The sequence below is a fragment of the Hemicordylus capensis genome, chromosome 1 (assembly GCF_027244095.1).
Source record: "Hemicordylus capensis ecotype Gifberg chromosome 1, rHemCap1.1.pri, whole genome shotgun sequence".
In the NCBI taxonomy this organism is placed as follows: domain Eukaryota; kingdom Metazoa; phylum Chordata; class Lepidosauria; order Squamata; family Cordylidae; genus Hemicordylus; species Hemicordylus capensis.
In genome coordinates this window covers 203,196,392-203,216,604 of record NC_069657.1, presented here as the reverse complement: position 1 = coordinate 203,216,604, position 20,213 = coordinate 203,196,392, and the positions used below count along the sequence as shown (strand labels likewise).

At 41.3% G+C, this 20,213-nt stretch overlaps 1 protein-coding gene across 1 annotated transcript in view; it reads left to right on the top strand.

Moving 5' to 3' along the window:
* CWC22 (CWC22 spliceosome associated protein homolog) overlaps positions 1-19,892 on the top strand; it is a 57,926-nt gene extending 38,034 nt beyond the window's left edge. The window contains exons 18-20 of the mRNA XM_053269198.1: positions 8,757-8,858; positions 10,023-10,222; positions 17,878-19,892. Of these exons, the coding sequence (XP_053125173.1) occupies positions 8,757-8,858; positions 10,023-10,222; positions 17,878-18,422 (847 nt within the window). The 3' untranslated portion in view covers positions 18,423-19,892. The remainder of the gene's footprint in view (positions 1-8,756; positions 8,859-10,022; positions 10,223-17,877) is intronic.
* Positions 19,893-20,213: the final 321 nt, after the last annotated feature.

Below are 20,213 nucleotides of genomic sequence, written 5' to 3'. Positions count from 1 at the left end.
TGGATTTAAAGTACCTGAACAAGTGGGTCAAGCACGAAAAATTCTGGATGGAATCTCTAAGATCAGTAGCAGAGGCACTTCACCACCTAGACTTCCTCTCTTCCATAGACCTGAAGGAGGCGTATCTCCATATCTCAATACACCCCAGCAGCTAACGACTCTTCAAGTTCAAGTATGCAGGAAGACACTACCGATATACAGCACTTCCGTTTGGCCTCTTGTCTGCACCCAGAGTCTTACCTTGGTCTTCAGGGGGTTCGGATCTTTGCGTACCTTGATTATCTTTTGCTCCAGTCACCATCCATGGGAGTAGCAGTAACTGATTTTAAAAGGACACTACAAACCTTGCGGGTACATGGGTTCTTGGTTAACCTCAAGAAAAGCCCATCACACAGGCTACAGCACCTGGTTGTGGTAATAGACACAGTCTAGGATTGGCTGTTCTTGCCACAGGACAGGTATACAATGATCAGCGCGGAGGTCAAGAAGGTACTTGCAGCTCCAACAGCACCACTACTCTCATTAGCAAGACTCCTGGGATTGATGGTGGCAACATTGGGATTCATGGTGGCAACACTGGAATCTGAGGTGGCAAGATTTCACCTCAGAGAACTCCAATGGTTTCTCCTTCCCTTTCAAAGGCCCTAGCCAGCAAGAGACGTGTGCTACTGACACTCTCATCCCAGGTGCATCATTCCCTTCAGTGGTGCCACAAAATCTACTGAGAGGAAAGCAATTTTTTGACCCACCAAAAATTATGGTAACAATGGATGCCAGCAACAGGGGCTGGGGCGGGGGCACATTGCCTTCAACTGTCGGCACAAGGGAACTGGACAGAAAACGAGCAACAGCACAGTGTAAACTGGCTGGAGCTCAGGGCTATCCATTGTGTTATAAGCACATTTCATCAGAAGCTACAAGTGCGCAATGTACTGATCAAGACAGACAATACGATGGCAGAGGCCCATATAAACAGGCAAGGAGGCACACATTCAAAAGCCCTGCATGCAGAAGTGGTTCTGTTAATGTCCTGGGCAGAATTGCATCTTACATCTCTATCGGCACATCATGTGAAAGGGGACCTGAATAAACTGGCTGATTGGCTCAGCCGAGAGGACCTGATACCAGGCGAATGGGCCTTGAACTGGAGAGTATTCTATGAAGTAGCTCAACGATGGGAGAGGCAAGCGTTGGACCTCTTTGCTACACCACGAAATGCCCAACTCCCAAGGTTCATATCCAAGTTTCCATGTGAACAAGTGGAGGATGCAGACGCCCTGTCCACAGATTGGTCAGAGGGCGTGCTATGTGTTCCACCAACCCCATTGTTGGCAAGGGTCCTGAGGCATATCAGGATTTTACAAGCGGAGGTGATATTGGTGGCTCCATTCCGGCTGAGGAGATAGTGGTTTGCGGAGCTTATACATCTGGCCATAGGAGACCCATGGTTTCTTCCAGTCACAACAATTCTATTTCTACAAGGGCCAGTTCAACACCTAAATCCAGGTTGGTTACAGCTTACCGCTTGGAGACAGTGGAGATAGTTAAAACACCATGGTTACTCTGACAAGGTGTCTGAGACCATCCTGGCATCCCAAAGGCCTTCCTTGAACCAGGTGTACCAGTGTACATGGAGAGCCTTTTTAAGGTGGTCAGCACGTCACAAAGTTCCCCGAAGGAAGGCCTCTATTCAACACCTACTGCAATTTTTAAAAGAGGGCCTAGATATAGGGCTGAAACCAAATACGCTGAAAAGGCAGGCAGCATCACTATTTCTCTTGAGAACATTAACCCAGACCCAGTTTTCAGTTGTTTTTGGCACACACTTAAAAAAACAAAACACCACACCTGTTTTAGACAAGAAAAGATCCTAAAGGATGGCCAGCCAATCATAGGCCCATCCTTCCTGCTGAACAGAATACTGGAAGAGGCTTTGGGTGCGAATTCACATCCGCAACTGAAAAGGTTCCTTGGGGAGCTACTCTCTTGTCTCCACCAACACACCGTTTCCCATCTTGGAACTTGGGCACAGTATTGAAGACCTTGCAGTCCCTACGTTTTGAACCGATAAATTCCATCCCGATAAGACTATTATCGTTTAAGCTAGCATCTTCAGTGGCAGTTACATCTGCGAGATGCATTTCGGAACTACAAGCTCTGTCTGTACATAAGTCATATTGCATATTTACAAAGGACTCCGTACGTCTTATACCTGATCCGTTTGTCAGTCCAAAGATTGCCTCTCCTTTTCATCAATCACAGGAAGATTGTCTTCCGTCATTCTGTTTGCATCCTAGCCATCAAAGGGGCAAAGCATGGCACAAGCTGGTCATTAAGTGATGCCTTAAAACATATGTAAAGAGGTTCCACACTACAGAATCCATGTTCATATCCTTCCTACTGGGTTCAATGGGAAAGCAGGCATCCATCGACCATCACAAGACGGATCAAGGCATTGCATAGTTCTGGCATACGAGACACAGCATCTCCTTCCACCTACGAAGATAGTGGCAAATTCCACAAGGGTGGCAGCTATATCAGCCGCTTTCTCTACAAATGCACCAGTACAGGAAATCTTTAAGGTGGCTACGTGGAAGAATCCATCAACGTGTATACGACATTATAGAATGTACACGTATGCCTCCGCCCAGGCGGCCTTCGGAAGAAGGGTGCTTCAATAGGTGCTTCCCCAGGAATAGCCAGGAGCACTCCTTCCCTAGATGACGTACAAGCTATAGTATGCCCATTGAGATGTCCTTGACCCCAGCAACTGAGAATGGAGCATTGGACCACTTACCGTGACGGCTTCTTCTGGTTGCTGGAGTCAAGGACATCTCGGTCCTCCCGGCTTAGCGCAGCTGTCTGCTCCTGGGGTATCGATATCTGTTGGTCATAACATATGGCTCACAAGTGCCTCAGAGTTCTGCTGCAAGAACCTTAGCAGACAATTCTTGGAGGAACGTTTTACTGTTGACCTTCATATATTATGAGACACTATTTGTCTTCTGATTGTTTATATGTTTATTCTGTGTATATGTTTCTTGGAACACATTGTTTACAGTCATACCTTTCTAAGCTGGCCTGAAAGAACTGGGGACGGAGTTATCTCCCTCAGGCTCTAGAGGCTCCTGTTGGTTTAAACTTGTTACATAGTCCTGCTTAGGAGCACATGATGAGCATAACCCATGTCCTTGACTCCAGCAACCAGAAGAAGCCTTCACAGAAAATGAACCAATGCTCCAATCTACAGATGGGCATGAGCTTTGCCTTTTGTACTTAGGTGAAGGGCACAATGCCACCACTTTTTCTGTTTGTAGCTCCTTCTCTCGACCTTGGAAAATTGGGCTGCACATTTGTGAGTGGCACTTTTAGAAGGCACACTTAGTCCGGGGGAAACTGTCTAGATCTCTATTGACATCAAGCTCACTTCTGAGTTCAACATTGGAGACTGTTCTTGCAGCACAGTCTAAATCCTCAGCATCAGAGGCTTTGATGTCATGGGCTTATTTGTCTTTTAAGAAACCAAGAGCCCCTGTGAAACCAAAAACCTCCCATTGTGAAGCAGAAAAATGAAAGTCCCATGATGATGGCTCGGCTTTGCCTCCAAAAAAACCAAGGATAAGAGCTATAAGCTGCCAAAGCACTCGTCAGAGGCGAGCAAGACTACTCTGTCTCCAACAAGCCTGCAGCACTATGTTGAATCGCCAGTACAACACCCTTCAGCGCCGAGACCGGTGCCAAGTGCCGCCACTATTCATACGGCCTCGACATGGATGCCTCAATGCCGGGCAGTCAGAGGCAATATCCAATAAAGGAGGCAACCTGACCTTCCAGGGTTTTTACATTGTGTTTTAAAGTATTTTAATTGGTTTTCAATTGTGTTTTAATTGTTTTGTGTTTAGCGCTGTGTCTTAAATGATGTGTGTTTATGTCTTTTTAAATTTGTTGTACAGAGCATTTGGATGGGGCAGTTTATACATGTCATGTCATGTCATAAATAAAATCTCCAGTACAGTGGATAGCGAGACAAAAGGGATTCTATTCCCACTATTTCCAAATACCAAAGCAGGATTGGTTGATCTGCCCAATAATAGATGGTTAAATCTGTATCAATGTAAGGAAATATCACATTATAACATTGCAATCTATCCTACCTCTTCTGAACAGGGAAATTTAGATTGCAACACTGGATCTGAAAGAGGCTTACTTTCACATTGGTATACAGTAAAATAACAGGACATATCTAAGATTCATGGTGGGCAACAAAGTATTCCAGTACTTTGTTCTGCCCTTAGGTCTGGCAACAGCCCCAAGGGTATTCACAAAATGTATGGCAGTAATTGTTGCATACCTGGGTACTCCAGGTGTGACTATATTTCCATATCTTGACTGGCTGTTGACAGCAAAAACCAGAAATCGGTTACTTTCTCAGATCACGTGTGTTAGCAATCTGCTAGAGAATTTGGGTGTTTAAATCAATTGGAAAAAGTCTCACCTAGTAGTACCTAGCAAAAGGCTACATTACAGTACATGGGGCAGTACTAGACATGGATCTACAAAAGGCATTCCTACCAGAAGAATGTTACCAGAGAATAACAAAGCTTGTATGGACATTGCAGTCAAAAAGCACATACTATACAGATACTACTGGGCCCTAAGGCCTCTTGCACATCAACGGTGCAATATGTGAAACTACAAATGTGGAAACTTCAGTTGTGGTACTTCTCAGCACTCTGTCTCAGTTTGGACAGTTAGAATCGGCTTCTTGTAATTCCAGATTCAGTTCTGGACTCATTGAATAGGTGGATGATCAAAGGAAATCTCCTTCGAAGTGCCAGTATCAACAGCATAGATTACTGTGGACGTCCTCCCTGATGGGCTGGGAAGCACACATGAATGACATGGTTCAAGAACTATGGACTCCACAGCATAAAGCCTTGCACATCAGTTTTTTTTAGAACTTCTGTCTGACTGTTGAGCATTAAAGTCATTCCAATTACATCTGACAGGTCAAGCGGACCAGGTTCAGTTGGACAATACAACTGCTGTACCATACATCAACAAACAGGAGGGACAGTGCCTCACTCCTTAGGCAACCTGACTCTACAAATGTGGAATTGGTACATTGCACACCAGATCCACACAATTGTGATACACAGAAGACAACACATTGACAAGGACAACACAATGAGAGGAGAACTGGTCTTGTGGTAGCAAGCATGACTTGTCCCCATAGCTAAGCAGGGTCTGCCCTGGTTGCATATGAATGGGAGACTTGATGTGTGAGCGCTGTAAGATATTCCCCTCGGGATGAAGCCGCTCTGGGAAGAGCAGAAGGTTTCAAGTTCCCTCCCTGGCTTCCCCAAGATAGGGCTGAGAGAGATTCCTGCCTGCAACCTTGAAGAAGCTGCTGCCAGTCTGTGAAGACAATACTGAGCTAGATAGACCAATGGTCTGACTCAGTATATGGCAGTTTCCTATGTTCCTATGACAAGTGCATTGAGCAGAACACAAGTGCGCTTGCAACAGCATGAGTGCGAGATAAACCATTGCCACCTACAACCCCTCTTCAAGTTATGGGGAATGCCAATGGTGGATCTTTTTGCAACACTGGAGAACAAGAAGTGCAGTTACTATTGCTCGAGGGCAGGACTGGGAAAATACTGCAAGGGAGATGCCTTCCAGTACCGGTGGACTCAAAGTTATTTCTACTTGTTCCCACTATAACCACTACTGAACAGAGTAGTGGCAAAACAAATTACAAGACAAAACACGCATTCTCATAACTCCATGGTGGCCAAGGCAAACATGTTCTCCACATCTACAGTATGGGAAGAGACCTGGTCTTGTAGTAGCAAGCATGACTTGTCTCCTTAGCTAAGCAGAGTCCACCCTGGTTGCATATGAATGGGAGACTACATGTGAGCGCTGTAAGATATTCCCCTTAGGGGATGGTGCTGCTCTGAGAAGAGCATCTAGGTTCCAAGTTCCCTCTTTGACAACATTTCCAAGATAGGGCTGAGAGAGATTCCTGCCTGCAACCCTGGAAAAGCTGCTGCCAGTCTGTGTAGACAATACTGAGCTAGATGGCCCTATGGTCTGACTCAGTAGATGGCAGCTTTCTATATTCCTATTCAGACCGTCTGGGGAAAATCACAAGTTCCTGCCACAGCATGCAGATCTACTCAGTCAAGACCAAGGTCATTTGCTTCATCCAAATCTCAACACTCTACATCTGACAGCGTGGAAGATAGACTACTAGATGAAATCTTGCTAAATGATGAGAGCTCCTCCACCAGAAGAAACTACAGTTGTAAGTGGGAAAGGTTCCTACAAAGGCAGCATGCTAAAGGCAACATGCTAAATCGCATCATTTCAGTGCAGGAACGGAATCAATCCGAGAGGTGCTTCTTTATTTGACAGCACTAAAGGCCAAAGGGTTGGCAAATGTCTCCATGAAAGTCCACCTGGCAGCAATCTCATCCTATCACAAGGGATGGAGAAAACTGTATTTAGCCATCCAGACTGCACACAGTTTTTGAAGGGTGTGAATAATCTGTGTCCATCAGTTCAAAGACGAATGGAGCTTGTCTCTAGTGTTATCAGCCTTGACTGAGAGACCATTTGAACCAATGGCAACAGTATTCCTTAAACTGGTATCTTTGAAAACAGCTTTCTTGATAGCAGTTAAAATGCAAAAAGGGTTAGTGAGCTCACAGCTTTCAGCATTGATGAGCCATATACTAAGATTCACCCAACAAAAGGGATGATGCACTTAGATCCAGCATTCCAGACCAAAATAGTAACATAGCTCCACTTGAACCAGGATATTGTGCTTCCAACATTTTTCAGAAACCAACACCATTGAAGAAGGCACTGCATTGCTTATATGTACATAGGGCTCTCCTATGTTATTTGAAAAAAGACACATGACTTCCGCAAGACACACATTTTTCATAGCTTACAAGAACAAAAATAAGGGCCAACTTCTATCTTGGCAGAGGTGCTCTCACTGGTTATTAGAACTAATATTTCTGGCCTACAAAGTGCAACAGGTAGACCCACCAAAATCGGCCATGGCCCACTCTACAAGGGCATCTGCAGCCCATCTATCTAGAATAAAATTAAGAGATATTGCATGGTTGTGACTTGGGTCTCGGATCAGACTTTTGTTAGGAACTATGCACTTGACCTCTTCTCTGCAGTGGTGGCCAGTTTTGGAAGGGTTGTTCTCAAAACGGTGTTTCAGTAGCTTGCTGCTGCCGGTTTGGGGAAAGCTCATGAGTCACCCATATTTATGAGTCTCAACGGATCACGATCCAGATAAACAGGTTGCTTATCTGTAACAGGTGATCTGGTAGTGATCCGTTGACATTCATAAAACCCACCCATCCATCCCCCCTGCAGACCACTACCAAATTTGTAAACACAAGTTTATGCTCTTATCGTATGAACTCATGTCACTGGGTACTTACCATAATGAGTGTTAAGACTTTCATTCAGGCTATCACATCATTGATGGCCATCAAGGAACAGAAGGAAATGGGTGCTGAACCACCAAGACCAACGAATGCAGAGCACACATAGATGGCAATTATCAGCACCACAAGAAGCTAACGATTTTTGCCCAAATTGATCTGCGCAGGCATTGAACCCATATTTATGAATGTCAACATATCACTACCAGATCACCTATTACCAGTAAGCAACCTGTTTTTTTCTGTCACCTGTGATGTTCAGAACAGACTTTCTTGTCTAATTGTTTGGTTTGATAGACACTTCTTGGATTGCATATCTTTAAAAAAAATAACAAAAGGAAATTTCACTTTGGCTTTGTTTGGGTGCCTCAGTACAGAAAATAGGGCAAAATGTTCTTTCACAACACTTTCACAACACATCCTGAAGTAGTGTAGGGTAAAATATGGAAAGCATCCTCTTAGAGCAAATAAAACCAATACAATTAACATGTTAAAAGTTTGCCATTTCTTCCCCCATTTCATCCCAGACATCCAAAGATGGCTCAGGGAGAGCCACAAGCCTTGCCAACCATAATTATTTAGTGTTAATCATAAAAATCTAGCGTTGTCTAGAGTTTGTTACAACTGGCCCGCCCATCTCCATGGCCAGACAGTGAATAAGTATTGACACAGCAGGACTTCATACTGACCTCATCCTTAATTAAGCTGTGAATGGTTGATGTTTGCTACCAATGTTAAATGACAGCAGTGGAAAGTCTCAACCCAACCACTGGCAAAGTGGTTGCCTACCTCATCCCCCACTAACCCAGCTGCCAGACCTTCCTGTCTCCATACAATTTGCTGCCTCGTTCTTTGCTGTTCACACAGAGAATAGTAACAGATCCCCATAGTAACTATTGGTTCCAAAATTACAGTACAACTTCTAGGGATCTCTTTATGGAAGTATGTGTGTGTGTCAGTCAGAGCATGATAAAGCTAAGAATCATGAAGACACTGTGTTGATCCCAGAAAATGAGACACAAAATACACATGAGGAGCCATCAAGTATTGAGTAGAGAAATGCACATTTTTCAAGTGTTCGGATTCCTGCACCTGCAGAGGTTGCACAAACAAGCATTTATGCTGTTGTGTAAATGAAACCATCCTGTTTGGGTTTTCTACAGAATGAAGGTGGTTTGGAAGGATTTTAAAAACTTAAATCACCTTCTATATTTACTGCTTGCAGGATTTAAACGCTTCCTGTATCTTGAGGTAGAATTGCTATGCTTGCTTTAACAGAACACTGCAACCATTCTTTGAAGGATTGTTACCACGAGATAACCCAAGAAATACTAGATTTGCAATCAATTTCTTCACTTCTATTGGTCTTGGAGGGCTGACGTAAGAAAACTCATTTTCTTATTTATAGATTTGATTATATAATTTGCCAGATCGTTCTGAGACATCTTATAGCACTTAGCAATAGCAATAGCACTTACATTTATATACCGCTCTATAGCTGGAAGCTCTCTAAGCGGTTTACAATGATTTAGCATATTGCCCCCCAACATTCTGGGTACTCATTTTACCGACCTCGGAAGGATGGAAGGCTGAGTCAACCTTGAGCCCTTGGTCAGGATCGAACTTGTAACCTTCTGGTTACAGGGCAGCAGTTTTACCACTGCGCCACCAGGGGCTCTTATGCCTGATATTTGCTTGCAGACCAAAATGCCCAGATAATGTGTAAGTCTGCTAAATTTTGTGCTCTTGTGTATAGAATTCAGGAGGAGTTGCTAGCATATTTTTGATTAGGTTTACTTTTTATTGTCTCTGTATTAACCTAATTATTTTATATGCATTATGGTTATAGATTGTAAACTGTATTTTTTGCTGGTCAAGGACTGAAAAAAAGATTTTATACACACACACACACACACGTGTGTGTGTGTGTGTGTGTGTGTGTGTGTGTGTGTGTGTGTGTAAAGTTCCTAGGAACTTTCCAGCTGTGTTACAGAATCGCAGGATCAGATGATACCTGTTCCCAGTCTGACGCATACATGTGGGGATCAAGCATACATTTCCATTTCCACCCACATAGTGTGCCTGCGTCACCACCTCCAATCCCAGCATCTGTATGAGAGTGTCTATGGCTATGCACATAAAAGGCCTATGCACATAAAACCTTAGCTGCAGGATAATATCAGATGATCCATATTCTAGAGAAAATCTGGTAACTGGTTGTGCAGTTTTGGTTTCTGTGCATAGTTACGCTACCTTCTGGATGTCCCAAACCATTGGACATGAAACAGATGTGCTGGATGGGGGATGAGAAAGGATCCATGTGTTCACTCACCACCAGGCATATGGGCTGTATCAGGGACAGAGACAGTTCAGCCTACGCTCCAGCATTGTACTTCAGAATCCCATGAAGATCTCGGTGAGGGCAGGCAGACTATGCATTAGGGAACTGGTTCAGTGGCTTTTGGTGAGACAGAGAAAAAGCTGCAGTTTGGGATGCAATGCAGTTTTCTATCTGGTTGAGACTTGCCACATTTGTTTAATTAGGGATGAGCTACGTGAACATCTGAAAAATGCACCAAAAATGATCATGACCCAGAAGCAAGATGTGGAATCATCAGATTCATCTTCATCTTCGGAATCTAATTCATCTGGATCAGATGAGGCCAGAAGCAGCAGCAGCGGTAGCTCAGGGTCCTCCAGTGAGAACGAATCATCTTCTGACAGTGAGCACACCACTGATTCGGGTATTAAGCTCCATCTATGTTTTATCTTTTTTTATTTGCTCTGCACACCCTGTGCTGATTTTTTTAAAAAGTGATGGTGATTTAGCTGTGTGTGATTGAAAGGGATTTTGGTTATTTGAAACTTTACTAATCTTCAGTCAATAAATTGTCCGTCTAAAGACTTTAATAAATGCTAGGTCTAAATCTTTTCAGCGGTATCTATCTATTCTTTGTATAAAATGGATTGTTGTTTTAGACAAATATACATTCACAGCTTTGAATACAATCCATGATAATAGCTGTATATTTCCATAAAGATCAGAGATATCGAGCCCCTGAACACGAGATGCTAGGCAACACCAATGTGCTTGCCCTCTCCCCCCCATGGGCAGACTTCCTAGATGCATGTGGTTGGGCACTGCATGAAGCAAGATGCTGGACTAGATGGACCTTTAGCCTAGTCCAGCAGGGTTTGTTTATGCTCTTACATTCTTAAAGTTACCTGAGGCCTGTGTGACTAGAAGAACAGGTCATCTCTCTGGAGACAGATTTATATATGCGTCACTGATTTGATACATTCTTTACATGGTGGTGTGTGAGTTTTTCACCTGCAGAGTTGTTGGTATGAGAGTGAAAAGATTGCATAGTAGAGCAGAATCTTGAAAGCCAGCCTTGTTTCTGTTGCATGTTTTTCCATGTAGGGCACAATTCTCTCCCTCATGTGAATGCTGAGATAGTACAGCCCTAAGAGAACCCTAATCTGATTCCCTCTTTGATTGTTTATACAGTCAAAGGATTAATCACAAGTTGAAATATGATCAGCTATCTAATGAGGGCTCTATTTGACTCTGCTTCATCTTGGAATAAGTAGACAACCAAATTATAGCATGGCCATGAACCCTGGGTATACCGAAAGTTGGAGGAATGGAGTAAAGTTCAGAATTCATTGTAAATTAAACAGTAGTGAGATACTGACCTGCTGATTTGGGCAAAGGGGTATGTATGGCAAAACCATTTGAGAATTCTATACCATAGAAGTCCTCTAGGCATTGCTGGTGTGTCAACAAATCCTTTATTTTATCTTCCTCTATAGATAAGAGAAAATGCAAATCTTTGTCTCGCATCTTATATCTGTTATTTTTGTTGCAGAAAATATTAATTGGCAGTATATGGGTAATGTAATAGGGTTTGTAATACAGCTTGTTTTGAGTTTCATCCTGTACTATCAAGATTCTTCTGACCTTGCACTATACAGAGAATTCTGTGTGTTAAAACCAGTATTCTTGAATTGGTAATCCAGCTTATTTTTTAAAGTACCTGATATGAAATAAAATGAACAATAAAATGAACATATTTGCATTGTTAATGCAAATAGTCCCTGTTAGTCCAGTTTGTAGTCGGTTGTGAGAGCAGATGAAAACCCAGCAGGAGCATCTTCATTTAGGAAGCATGCTGATATCAAATACATTTTGACTTATTAATGCTTCAGAGAGGGGAAAAGTCCTCAAATAAACAATAGTAGTATGGATTAGGGTGAAAAGACAGCCCTCTATAATCTGTTGCAAGTTCACATTGTGTTGCCTATTACAAATATAAAACATCAATAACACCAAAGCACTAAAGGAAAGCACACTTGAGCAGGGTCAGAGCTGTGACATTTCAGCAGAGAGCCAGATGGCTTATGCATAGACAGCTGTAGCTAGATGGGAACTGGAGAGGTAAGTCCTTGATGACAAATTTAACAGAGACTGCAGAGCATGAGTTAGTTCCCCCCCCCCCGTTTCTCTCTTTGTTTAATTTAGTACATTCTATTCTAATGTTTTATCCTTTCTTCTTTGAAAAACTGATTCTGTAATGAGACATTTTGATAGTCTCAGCAGTATGCACTGATTTTTTTTTGTACGTTACAAGCAGTAATATTGCCCAGATGATTGAATGCAGCAGTACTTGATGTATGAGTCAGCTTCTGTTTGCAATGCTATTGAAGAGAACAATGAGCTAGTTGTTGGTTGGAATTCAATGAAGATATGTTGGCTGGTGTTCATACTAAAATGTACACTAAATAATGTTACACAAACATAGTGAGAGAAGGATTGTTTTTTGCTGATTCCACCCCTTCCTATTGCAGCCCTCTGCTCCCCCCAAATCCCCTAAAAGTTGAGACACTTTTGGGGACATATTTTCATGAAATCTGCAAAAATAGACCATAAGAATATAAGAACAGCCCTACAGGATCAAGCCCAAGGCCCATCTAGTCTAGCATCCTGTTTCACATAGTTGCCCACCAGATGCCACTGGAAGCTTACAGACAGGAGTTAAGGGCATGCCCTCTCTCCTGCTGTTACTCCCCTGCAACTGGTATTCAGAGGCATCCTGCCTGTGAGCCTAGAGGTGGCCATTAGCCCTCCAACTAGTAGCCGATGATAGACTTCTCCTCCATGAAGTTATCCAAACCCCTCTTAAAGCCATCCAGGTTATTTGCTGTCACCACGTCTTGTGTCAGAGAATTCCACAAGCTGATTTTGCATTGTATGAAAAAGTACCTCCATTTTTTCATCCTAAAACCCTTGGCAATCAATTTCATGGGATAACCCCTGAAAAATTTCTCTCTATCCACTTTCTCCATACCATGCATGATTTTATAGACCTCTATCATGTCTCCCCACAGTTGTCTTTTTTCTAAACTAAATAGCCCCAGGTATTGTAGCCTTGCCTCATAAGGAAGGTGCTCTAGGCCCCTGATTTTATTGTTGTTAAATGTATATACCGCCTCTCATTAAAAACAATCACAGGGTGGTTCACATAGAAAATTAAAACAGAACTATAAGAATTACACAATTAAAATAAATGTTAAAATATAAATAATTTTATTGTTAAATTTATATACAAAATCTTGGTTGCCCTCTTCTGCACCTTTTCCAGTTCTACAATGTCCTTCTTTAGATGCAGTGACCAGAATTGTACACAGTACTCCAAGTACTATGGCTATGGCTGCACCATAGTTTTGCATAAGGGCAATATAATATTAGCAGTTTTATTTTCAATCCTCTTCTTAATTTTCCCTATCAGGGAATTAACATTTTTCACACCTGCCGCACATTGAGTTGACATTTTCAACGAGCTGTCCACCATGACCCCAATATCCCTCTCCTGGTCAGTCAATGATGGCTCAGATCCCATCAGCATATATGTGAAGCTGGGATTTTCTATCCCGGTGTGCATCACTTTACGCTTGCCAGCACTGAACCGTATTTACTATTTTGTCGCCCACTCACCCAGTTTGGAGAGATCCTTTTGGACCCAATTCTGGTCCAATTCTTTCATGTATACAAAATGTTATTTGGCATGTACAATTTTGGTCAGGCTGTTGACTGGTATTTCTGAGGACATTTCTTAAGAGTACTTCCAAGAATGTGTGTCTTTGTGTTACCTGTTTTGGTTAATGATATTCAACTCAGTTGTATACAATTAACTCAAAATGTAATGTTCACCTATTAAAACCTCAGAAAAGAAAATCATATATATCTGGGACAAATTGCTAGAAATAAAAAAGTTGATATGTTTTCCCAGTTAGATGTGAAGTTCCATTTTTGTCACTCCCTTCACCTGAACCAAGTACATTAATCTTGGCATCAGTGTATAATCCCACAAAACTATAGATTTGAATCCACTGTATCTTTTAGTGAAGGAGGATGCAGGAGGAGTATAATGGATAATAAAGGTTGGGCATGTGTCAGATACAAGTAATATCCATATGGGCTGTTCTTAATGTATCTCCTGGTTAAATCATTCGATATCCCAATGTTCCCAAGCACATTTTAGCAAATTATGTCTCAAGGTGGCCAGCATATTAAGTGTGTACTGTGACATGATGAAGAAAAAACAAAATTGATACTTTTGAAATGTCAGAATACCTGCCTGTAGCCCTAAGAGACAGACACTTCAAAGCTTATGTTTGGGAAGTGGGAAAACCTATTAAAGTTGTGGGCAATAATTAAGGAATTAGGAGCATAGGAAACTGCCATATACTGAGTCAGACCATTGGTCTATCTAGCTCAATATTGTCTTCCCATCTGGCAGCAGCTTCTCCAAGGTTGCAGGCAGGAATCTCTCTCAGCCCTATCTTGGAGAAGCCAGGGAGGGAACTTGAAACCTGCTTTTCAAAGAGCGGAATCATCCCCTGAGGGGAATATCTTGCAGTGCTCACACATCAAGTCTCCCATTCAGATGCGACCAGGGCAGACCCTGCTTAGCTATGGGGACAATTCATGCTTGCTGCCACAAGACCAGCTCTCCTCTAATTATTAAGGTTGTGGGCAATAACTTTATCCAACATCATTCACTGTGAAGGTAAAGTGTGCCGTCGAGTCAGTGTCGACTCCTGGCGACCACAGAACCCAGTGGTTGTCTTTGGTGGAATACAGGAGGGGGTTATCATTGCTATCTCCCACGCAGTATGAGATTATGCCTTTCAGCATCTTCCTATATCACTGCTGCCCAATATAGGTACCTGCAGGGATTTGAACCAGCAATTTTTGGCTTTCTAATCAAGTCATTTCCCCACTGCGCCATTAGATGGCTGTAGTTCTCAATTAATGGAAACATTGAAAACACTGTTTCTCATGTTGCAACAGAATTAAGGTAACCCTGTGAGGACGCTGAGATCAGAAACTGCTTGTTTAGTATAGTAGTTGAAAGCATCCATGGGGAACCCCCAGTTCAAATTTCAGTTCAGTAGTGAATTAGCACTTAGCACTTACATTTATATAATTAATTGGGTGATCTGTGTCTGTAATATTGGGGATAACGCTACAGGTCTACCTTACAGCATGATTGTAAGGATTATAGGGGTAATTTATGTGAAGTAGAGTGGCTTGGATCCAAAGCAGTGTGTGATTGCCCTCGCTCATGCAAGGGGGCTTTTCTTCTTCCTTCCCTTCCTGTGGCTGCATCAGGGTATCCTTCAAAGTGTTTGGCCTAACTAACCCTTTGCATAATCTCTCTACATCATAGAGGTTTTTTGCTGCTGAATACTGTTCAGATTATTCCTTCTTCTCTGAAGAGGAAGAGAGGTTTGAACAATGCTGTAAGGTAGACCTGTGCAGTTGCACAGTATTGCAGTAGGAATGCAAAAGGTCAGTTTCAGTTGTGTACTCTTTGTCCCAGCAGTAAGTCTATTGAGCATATTATTGCTGATGGTGAGCCATTTCTGCAAACCTTGGCAGCTCATTTTTTCAGTCTTGTTTTTAGTTGCACATCTTTATAACAGTATTAACAAAGATGTGAGAAGAGCTGCATGCGCATTTATTAGTCTCTGAGACATGGAAGTGTTTGTTACAGCATTTCCTTGTTTAAGAAAGTGCAAGTTTCTAGAGCAAAGATAGGCAGTATACACCCCCATGGTATTTGGTTATGTTGTCTTCATTCTTAAATTCCACCTTGGAGGAGCCTTTGCCAGTCTGTGAAGACAATACTAAGCTAGATAGACCAATGGTTTGATTCAGTATATGGCAGTTTCCTATGTTCCTATGTTCACCTGTCATGCTGAACTCGGCTTTTTTTTCTCCTCCTTATTGACTTGATTGCAGATATACATTTGAAAATAAGTCCAAAACACTCATGACTGGGGAATAAGGAAATATTAAGTAGTCCAAATTAATCAACACTCTGGATTTCCAGGTCCGCATATCATTATTTTCTAAGCACAGGCTCATTGCACACATGAATGTATGGATTTCTTGCCACAAATAGAAAGAGAGTTATGCTCATAAAACGGGGTCCTTGTGTGACCGTACAACTCTCTTTCCATTCATAATAAAATATCTGTCAAATGTGTTTTGGCATCTTCTAATTGCATGAAAGTGGTATGCAAACTGAATTGTGTGCAACTAGAATATGCAGACTACCTGAGAATTCCTGTGAAATATAGGTAGGTAGCGTTATGTCTTCATTCTAATGGAATTCCATGCTTTTTCAACTGACTGGCTCCCAGTCTGTTTCCGGACCTAATTCAAAGTGCTGGTTTTAACCTTTATAGCCCTAAATGGCTTGGGACTAGGTTACTTGAGAGAGAGAGCACCTTGAATCATATGTCCCTACCCATACCTTAAGGTCTTCGGAGGACCCCTCTGAGTCCCCTGCCAAACAAGGTGAGGCAGGTGGCTACCAGGGAGAGGGCCTTTTTAGTGGTTGCACCTTGTTTATGAAATATAGCCTCCCCACTGAGGTTAGCCTGGCTTCATCATTTTGTTCTTTTAGACGCCAGGTGAAGACCTTTTTGTTTACCCAAGCCTTTTAAATTTGGGGTTTTAAATTTCGCTTTTCAGGTTTTGTCTGATTTTTAACTAATTGTAAAATGAGTTTTTAATGCTGCTTTCCCTCCCACCTTTTTTGTCTGTTTGGTGTGTTTTTATTGTTATATTTTATTTTATGTGTGGTTTGTTTTTATTGCATGCATTAATCCTCTGTTGTGAGCTGCCCAAAGAACAATTTGTTAGAGGGCGGCTAACAAAGTTTTATTATTATCATTCATTCATTCATTCATTCATTCATTCATTTTTTACACAGTCAGACAGGTGTTATTGACTGATTTGTTTTAGCTAGACATCAAATTCTTCCCAAGGACCTAGGATGGCTGAATTTTGTTATTGTTGTTATTATAGATATCGTCGCATAATATAGGCTGTTCCCAGTAAAGCTGCTTTTTGTAATTGCCTGATGGTGATTTCTGTGGCCCCTATGGTGTTGAGGTGCTCTTCAAGTTGTTTTGGAATTGCACCTAGGGCGCCAATTACTACTGGGATTATTTTGGTCTTCTTCTGCCACAGCCTTTCAATTTCAATTTGTAGATCTTTGTATTTTGTGATTTTTTTCTATTTCTTCTTCTTCTATTCTGCTATCACCTGGTATTGTTATGTGGATTATTTTAACTTATATTTCTATCTTCTTGACTACAGTTATATCTGGGTTGTGGTTGGTGGTGGTGGTGGTTATATTAATTCCAGTAACATAGAAGGAATAAAGGCTCTATTAATGAAGTATTTAGTCTATGTTCTTTGAAATTTTGAAAACATTCTTTTTAGTAGAACAAAAGAGGAAATAATACCTTACTGACAAGCTAAAGGGAGTTGAATTGTTGCCAGTTGAACAGTCTTGGCTATCATTTGGAAACATCTTGTCAAGCAGTAAAGTCTATAGGAAGTGATTTTGTGTGCAAGTATTACACAGATCTTGGTTTTTGTCAGGATGGCTGTCCAAGTATGAGAGCAAGCTAAATACCTCTAATCTGTGGGGTGGTGGTGGTGAGAGGACTTCCAGCTAAGAGAAGGAAATGAACATGTCCACAATCCTTAATTCATGCTTTGTGGCCAAAGAACACTCGATAATATGGCAGAGTATATGAGTACAACTGACTACACCCTAGACTCGGAGATCCTGCTACATGAGTGGAAAGCACTTCTTGTCACATTAATTTTTTCCTGTCTGCAGCCCCTCGGCCCAGATATCATCCAGAGAGTCAGGAAACTGAGAGCTGCTTTGAGAGGCATGAGGAAATCAAACAGCCTTCTGCTCAAGTAGCAGGATTTTTGGATCCAAGCCAGGATGCTTTTAATGGATGAATTAAGGGAAAATGAATAGATGAAACTAAAAACTAAATCCCGTTTTGATGCTTTCAGATGTGAAAAGGAGGAAGAAAAAAACAGCAGAAAAAAGTACAAAAAGAAAAGGAAGTAAAAAGAAACAGCTTGGAAAAAAAGAGGAAAGGCGGCAGCCTGAGAAGGAAAATGGTGCTGAGCGAAACTCTGAAAGGAATGCTGACAGAAAGTCAAGAGACCCAAGCAGGAGAGATGATGCATCAAAGAAACCCTCCTATGACAGAGATTTTTCCAGTGACAGAAACAACTACTGGAGTGGAAAGGACAGGGATCAGGAGAGAAGTGTGCCTTTTGAAAGCAAAAGCAGTCATTCTAAAAACAAAAGAACAGAGAGAAGAAATTCTTCTTCTGATAATGAAGGAAAGGACAGGCACCGGACTAAAGATGGTGAACTCCACAGAAAAAGAAAGGACAGGTCAAAATCCAGAGAGAGACTTCATAACCATCCCAGTCCCAGGAAAAATGAGGAACCCAGCCGATACGTCGACCAATTTAAAGAATCAAAGAAAGATGAAGGCAGGCGAAGGCACAGGGAAGATTCTCCATATAGGCGCAAAGGACGCTAGTAGACAGATTTTGTTGTACTAATGCTTTTTCCCTTGTGGTGAAAACTATATTTTTACAACCTTTTGAACAAATTTTAACAGGACCTTTTGTACAAAATTCTTATTTGTAAACTTGATTGAGACTTTTAAGGTTTTCAGTACCACATTTTTATGATTGCTGTTGAATCCTACTAAGCTGCTGCTTAGATGGGTTTTGAATCCAAGAGAAAAATGCTTTTATTTTGTCAAAACATTTTGCATTTTGAAAAGTTTTGGAGCTTTGCAAACACTTTTGTAAATATTCTCTATAAAGTGTTTGACATTCCTTGGATTTTCTGTGTTTGATAAGTCTCGGAACAGTTATATTTCAGTGCAGATGTTAAAAGGTTTCATTCACTTCATAAATTACAGAAATATAAATATGAATTTTGAAGCAAAAACTGCATTGATGGTAAACTATATTTTGAGCAGAAAAAGACAAAAGAACTCATAATGGTCATAACTGATTACATTAAATAATCTCCAATTTCTAGTTATGTTGAAGTTTGGAGTCGTAGGTTGTTGAAGTGTGAAGCTCATTTTCTTCAAACTTGGAGAAATAAGCATGAACTGCTAAGTTAATGGATCAAGCTGTGCTTTTTGTTGAAAGCAGTTGTGAATTGACACCAACAATAAACTGGCCCATGCAGTTGATAAAACTTCTATTCTTCTTCAGAGTTTAAAATCCTGCAGCTCAGTGATTGTAAATACCAGCACTACCTTCTAGCTGAGACAATAACTTCAATAATGCTGTTGTAAAAAGCTTGCTGTACATTTTTAAATGGTGGTAATGGATCAAGATTGGATAAATGCAACCTAGCTTGAATAGGGACTGAAGTAACCAAAGATGACTGGATATTTAACTCTGTGGCTAGCTGACAGGGGGGAACGTGAGTTGGCAAACAACCTGTATGAGAATGGCAGAGGCCTTTCTCTAGTATTGCCTCACTCCTGCAGAAAAAGGTATTTAGAGCTATAAATGAGAATGGGCTGCCGTTCATCAATCAGGGCTTAATCGTTATCAGTCCTTTCTCTCTTTAAGATCACAAACCCCATCTTTTGTATCTTTTGGGTTTAATAATGGGTTAGGTGAATACTTCAGTTGTTGCTTCAAAATTGGATTAACAATGCTTGAAAGTAATAAAAACTACTTGTTGGCATATAAATAGTGGTATTACTCCATAATCTCTTTGAATAATTGACTGTTCTGTTGAATCACATATCTGCAACCTGGGCTGCGCAGTTGCTTTGGCTGACCAACACTGGGGATGGCACAGAGTGAAGCCACCTTGGAAACAGGGCTTTGCAAAGACTGGCTGATTTGTGTGGAATACAAAAGTGAATTTGTCCAAAATAATCTGTTTTCCACAACTCATGTTCTTTTGTTCTCCAATTTTTAGATTTGTTTGTTCCCTACTTTTAAAAATAAAGCCTCGTGTACTTTTTATGAAACATGCTGTGATGTGAATTCTCAGAGGTGAAACATAACTGATGTTGAAAACCTCAAAAATAATCCATCTACCTCAAAAGATGACTTACTTCTAGTTCACTAAAAAGGATCTCAATAAATTTCTGTTGTCTTAGAATAATATCACCTTTCATATTAAATCTGTTGATTAACATTTTACTATTTACACCATAAAATCTGCCCCTAATCTCAATGTAGAGATTGGAAAGTGTGAAATGTGTACATAGGTCAGTATCAGAGTTATTTGGTTACTGATGCTGATTTGAATGTTATTACTCCAGTACAGTAGGTTGGAACAAATTCAG